Below are 6000 nucleotides of genomic sequence, written 5' to 3'. Positions count from 1 at the left end.
GATTCAGCATGGCTCTTTTTATATTCTTAAAAGGTTTACATTATCTCCTGCTTGCATGCACATTATAGACATCTGGTTGGCCAGTAAGAAACAACATGGTGGCTTAAGATGGGTCTCTGAACCTGTAAGACTGTTATGCACATGCAGCTAATTTACAAGGAAATTTTGTAGTAGCAGGGATAGGTAATAGTAATCCCCTTTGATGGATTACTTCAAGGTCTTGGATGCTTTAATTCAAATTCTTAAGCCGGCAAATGGACACCTATCTCAATTATATGAATTTTGTGTGTGCCTGTATGGTTTGGTTAAGTTTAATATGCCAAATGCTCATTTTCTCTGCCTATTCATGTATAGCTGCCTCACAAATTGGCATACCAAGCAGTGTATAGCAATGAAAGAGTTAAAATGTATTTACTGTAAATACTAAAACCAAACAGAAATCAACAAAACAGTTGGGCCACAAGCGACAGATACTATACCTTACAGGATGAACCCATCTAACTTCCTTGCCCTGATGCCCAAACTTCAAAGCCTTCCTGAAGGCTAACAATGTAAGACCCAATCAAATTCCAAAGGAAAGGTTATCCCACAGCTCAGTTGCCACAACCAAAAAGTCCCACCTCCCAGGCCCCATCAAGAAACATCGTTTTAAGGTAAGGTCCTGGAACATATCCATTCTGCTGCCATCCATGGTATGAATGGAAACAACTAGGATTTATTTATTGTTATTTCTCAACTTTAACCTCTCAACATCATCAGACTTTTGGTAGTGAGCAATAGGGCAAAACCACAAGTTGTATAATATAACCCCTGCTAAAAACCATAGTGGTTTCCCCATTCATTTTAGGACATAATCTAATGGGATAATTTTATAATTTGTTTGCAGAAAGCCAGGAAATTGCGAATCCCTGACCTCTGATTGGAGACTATTCCATAGAATGGAAGCAATAGAAATCTGCCATATGTTTTAGAAAGGAGTGGGGACTTTTACTTAGGCAAGACAAACCATCACCTACATTTTTTCCACTCCCTAGATCATGAGAGCATTACAGTAAAAAAAGCAGCTGGATATTAGATCTGCTGGACTGCTGAAAATCTCTAAAAGATTTGGAGATTGTCCATGTGTATGATTTTGTTGAATAGATGGCAGAAACCATTTTTGCAGCCATTTGTAATCAGCTGAGTTATGAATTAATGCTCTGAGCATTAAGTGCAGCCTTTTATGGACATGATTTGACCAAACTTCACGTTTTTAATCACTTTGGATCTTAATTTTTTTCACTGCTTTATCCTCAGACCTACAAATTTACCAATCACAGGAGACTTTCTCTTCAATCCATTTATTTTTAAAAGAATATGCTTTTTCCAATATTGTAATTATTTTTTGCAACACACAGCAAAGGGTATACAGCTGTTTCTAAGTGGTAAAGTTTTGGATGAAATTGATCTAAATAAAAAATGATGTTGGTTAGAATATTTTATATTTAAGAATATTTAATAGTTTTTAATTTTTTGAAACATTTAATTGAGATTAGATTTTGATTGTTAAAGAAAGGGATGGGGGGATTTGACTAAACGGAAAGAGGGAGTATATATTTTTGTTAGGTATTTTTGTTAATTTTTATTAAACCTTTGCTGATTAATAAAAAGAGTGAGAGATTTAGAGACGAGTTCATAGAAAATAGGTTAAGCTATGGAATGAACATTATTTGGTTATATTTTAAGAGAGTGATTAATTGTTAATGTCGAATATACTTGAGACACACTTTTTTCTTCCTTCCGTTTTTAGTAATTTTGAATTAGGTCCTTGTATTAGATTTGTTTAATATAATTCTTAATAAAATTATTGGGGGGAAGGGAAGGCAAGGGGTGTATACTTTCAGCAAGTCCTCTTGCAATGACCAAACCAAGGAGGCAGATTCAACTTTGGCTTCATAACAAAATCAATGCTGTACTCTGTGAGTCTTTAAAAGGTAGCAACCAGCACTTTGAACTAAGCTTGGAAACCTGATTGCAACCAATGAAGTGACTTTAAAATAGATGTTTTCCTGTATTACCAATAACAATAGTGCTTATATACAACTTTATAGTGCTTTATCACCCCTCTAAGCGGTTTTAAGAGTCAGCATATTGCCTGCAACAATCTGGGTCCTCATTTCACTGACCTTGGAAGGATGGAAGGCCGAGTCAACCGTGAGCCTGGTGGGATTGAACTGCCAAATTGCAGGCAGCCAATAGTCAGCAGAAGTGGCCTGCAGTACTGCACTCTAACCACTGTGCCACACAGGCTCTTGGTGGGATTAACCTCCTAATGCTCCGGCTACTGTTGTTTTATACCAGCTATAACTTCAAGATTTATCTCCAAAGACATCCTGGCATAGAGTATTTGGCAATAATCCAGGAAAGTGGTCATTAAAGTAAGACTATCATCAGGGCATTCTGGTAACTGGTATAGCAATGGAAGCAGATTTAAGCTCCCCTGATCCACAGCCTTCATCTGCCATTTAAGCAGGAGCTACAAATACAAGATATGTTAACTATCTCTTTCAGGAACAACACGAACCTGTCTTGAGTGGGATTGATGTTATTTGGATGGTATATTGTATACTGATGAACAGCAACTCTATCTTGGATGATTTATTTATTTATTTATTTGGATTTTTATGCTGCTGCCCTTCTCCTTAGACGTAGCACTTTTTAACAGAGCCAGCATATTTAATCAAACTTTTGTTTTGCTCCACTCTAATCTTCACTGCCTCCAAGCATTAGATAAAAAACTCTACAGCATTTATTTCAATCAACTAGAAAAATAACGTTGTGGAGTCCTTTAAAGTTTAACAATTTCATCCTTTGACTTCTTGTGGGTACCAATTATAGTGCCCTAACAGTCAAAATGTATTGCAGATAGGGTTTCAGATCAGATATAAAACAATACCCCAAAAAATGTGATTAACAAAGAAATCTACCTCTGATGCCAATATTCTGAAGACTTTACTTGCATTCCATTATCAAGTTAATTTTTAAAAATAATTATCCACCAACTATTGAAATTTATACAAATTGCAGATAATCAAAGAATTTATAGCAATGTAGAAGATCCAATTCCAATTGCGCATTACACTGTCTGTACCTTTAGTTAATATGTCAAGCCCCTAGCTTGCCAATTATCTCTGTACATGTAAGGTTCACTGCCTTATACTTATAGAAGCAAGCTAAGCTGATAGAAATATAATTTAACAGTTCAGTTTTAGCAATGATAGTTATATATACAACATACAGCAGGTGATAAGAAAACAATGTATTCACAAAAGTAGATCACTTGTAGCATACATGCTCCAAATTCATGTAAACTTCATTTAAGAACTATAGACAATTTTCTCTCCATTTGATAAGGATCACGCAAATAATTGCTTATATTTTATTAGTAAAAGCAATTGAGTATGTACAGAGATTTTGGCTTGTTAAAAGATTTTCAGATCTTCCATTTGTGTTTGTGCTATCTTTGTTGGTAAGATGCAAAAACAAGCTTTCTGGTGTGGCATTTCGGGAATACAGAGGCCAGTGATTTATTTTAGCGCATTTCAATCAATATCTTGGAGATGTCAGTGGTATATTAACTGAGCACAACATGGCGATCAAATACAGATTTACGCTGTTCTTGGACTTGAAGTTTCCATCGCTGCTGGGCATATTCAACTTTGTTCAACATGTTGGCCCTACTTCGGGAACGCGCTAACACATCATGAGCGTTTGCAAAAGGCTGGTGATCCTGAAATGAAGGAAATATTTCAATTAAATATTATTGCTCAGTATCTCCAAGCTAAACATGCAGTGACAGATATATCCAAAGACACAGACAACACACGGGGGGGGGGGGGAAGAGACTTAAGCCTTCCAGAGTCCTTTGATAGTAGGATAGCATATAAGGCCAAATAAATGAACTGAGACTCTTTTCTTAACACGTAAAGAACAAATATACAGAAAGTTTTAATAACAACTGAATTCCAGGCACACTAGTGGTCATTAGATGAGGACTATCTGTATGTGAAAACACCTAGTTCTAGCATAACGTCAACTACTAATAGTACTACTGTATTTTTCAGATGCACCTTTTTACCCACCCACCCCAAAAGAGGATGAAAACTTGGGTGCATCTTATATACCGAATGCAGCCCCACCCAGCCACCCCTACCCTTTGGCCTCTGCCTCCCAGCAATTTACTTCCTTGCAGCAAAAAGAACAGAGCCTGTTAAGCCAAACAATTGATTATCAGCTTCCTGACCCTCAGCTGATTGAGGGTGCAGGCAGGCCACTGCAAAAACTGAAAGTGAAACTAAAGCTGCAAGAAGGCAAGTTACAGGGAGGTAGAGGAAAAATTTAACTTTCTTATGCTACTCAAACTTCTGAAATTGGATGCAGGGAGGTAAGTCAATACTATATAAGAGCCGGGGTGGCGCAGCAGGTAGAGTGCTGTACTGCAGGTCACTGAAGCAGACTGTAGATCTGAAGGTCAGTGGTTCAAATCTCATCACCGGCTCAAGGTTGACTCAGCCTTCCATCCTTCCGAGGTGGGTAAAATGAGGACCCGGATTGTGGGGGCAACATGCTGGCTCTGTTAAAAAAGTGCTATTGCTAACATGTTGTAACACGCCCTGAGTCTAAGGAGAAGGGCGGCATAAAAATTGAATAAATAAATAAATAAATAAATATATATCTGTAGAATGTTGAAATCATTAGACTTATTTTTTAAAGACTGCTTTATTATTATTCTAGACAACAAAATTAAGAAGCTTTTTAAAATAAATGCTTGATCTGAAGAAGCCCAGTTCTTTTTTATCTTTTTTTAAATCAGAGAATAATGTATACTTCCAAAAAGTCACATAAATTTTAACAGCATCTGTACAAGTATAGTCTGAAATGTAATAGTGTCCTGTTTAATATTAAGATAAGGCAGCTGAGTTAAACCCTGACATAGTCATGTTTGGAGTAGATCTAATTAAATAATTGGGAGGAATTAGTGTCACTACATTTCTGGCATTAATATACTGCCATAATGTATATTTCTCCAATTCTTTCCTATTTCTATGGGTCAGGTACACGTGGTCATGGATTCTGCAGCTTGCTTACTCAGCCTGGACTTTGCTGCCTTCCCATAGAGGAAGAATAAGGTTTATACAGCACCCATTAGGCTAAAACATCACCCTTCAGCAATATTCTATCCCAATGTTCAGTGCCTAAGAATCTATGATTACAACACACATGCACAGAAATACACAGCAAACAGTGTATATCATCTGTATTGTTTGCTGGGAAGCAAGTTGATGGGAGGCAGAGGCAAATTATTTCCCCTTGTTTTCCTCCCCCCCAAAAATTGGTATACTGTATATGACTTTCCAAGACAAAAAACAAAAAAGGCAATAAAAGAATTGTAGATATTAATATAACAATTGCTCTGAGTGTTTGTTATTAGAATTTAAGATTAAACAATAGAGATGTTACGCAACCTGCCTGTAAATATAAAATAATAGACAGCGAGATAATTATTTAGCCGTACACCTCCGAATGGATGAGGCAACTACAGAATGTGTGATCACTTCCACCCTCTATCCTCAAAAAAAGGAATAATTATTAGAAAGGATGACAATGTAAATTCATCAATAGGGAAAAAGAGCCCTATTTCTTCCTCTTTCCTTTTTTCTGACACAATTCTACGGCAAAATGACAGGAATTTATAGTGTCTTTGGGTACAACACTTAAATCATATTCTTCTTTTTCTAAAAGGGTATTCAAATTTAAATAGCCAGTACTATGTGACTTCACAAAGTCTCTGTATTATTTACTAGCAGTACCTATTGTGAAGCTGTTTGGAATGTTCACTCCATGATGTCAAAGAATACTAGCATGCATAAGTTTACATTCAATATCTTAATAAAAAGCAAAAATACAGCTGCTTAGTTGACAAGAGAATTATGTGTTTATATTAAACATTCAAATGTTAAG

The 6000-nt window shown here is 36.3% G+C and overlaps 1 protein-coding gene across 1 annotated transcript in view; it reads right to left on the bottom strand.

The window, feature by feature from the left end:
* Positions 1-1324: 1324 nt before the first annotated feature.
* TMEM9B (TMEM9 domain family member B) overlaps positions 1325-6000 on the bottom strand; it is a 17288-nt gene continuing 12612 nt past the window's right edge. The window contains exon 5 of the mRNA XM_070763569.1: positions 1325-3769. Within this exon, the coding sequence (XP_070619670.1) occupies positions 3614-3769 (156 nt within the window). The 3' untranslated portion in view covers positions 1325-3613. The remainder of the gene's footprint in view (positions 3770-6000) is intronic.

The sequence above is a fragment of the Erythrolamprus reginae genome, chromosome 1 (genome assembly GCF_031021105.1).
Source record: "Erythrolamprus reginae isolate rEryReg1 chromosome 1, rEryReg1.hap1, whole genome shotgun sequence".
Classification (NCBI taxonomy): Eukaryota; Metazoa; Chordata; class Lepidosauria; order Squamata; family Dipsadidae; genus Erythrolamprus; species Erythrolamprus reginae.
Note: the sequence above shows the minus strand (reverse complement) of the source record. Positions and strands in the feature narration are given on the sequence as shown.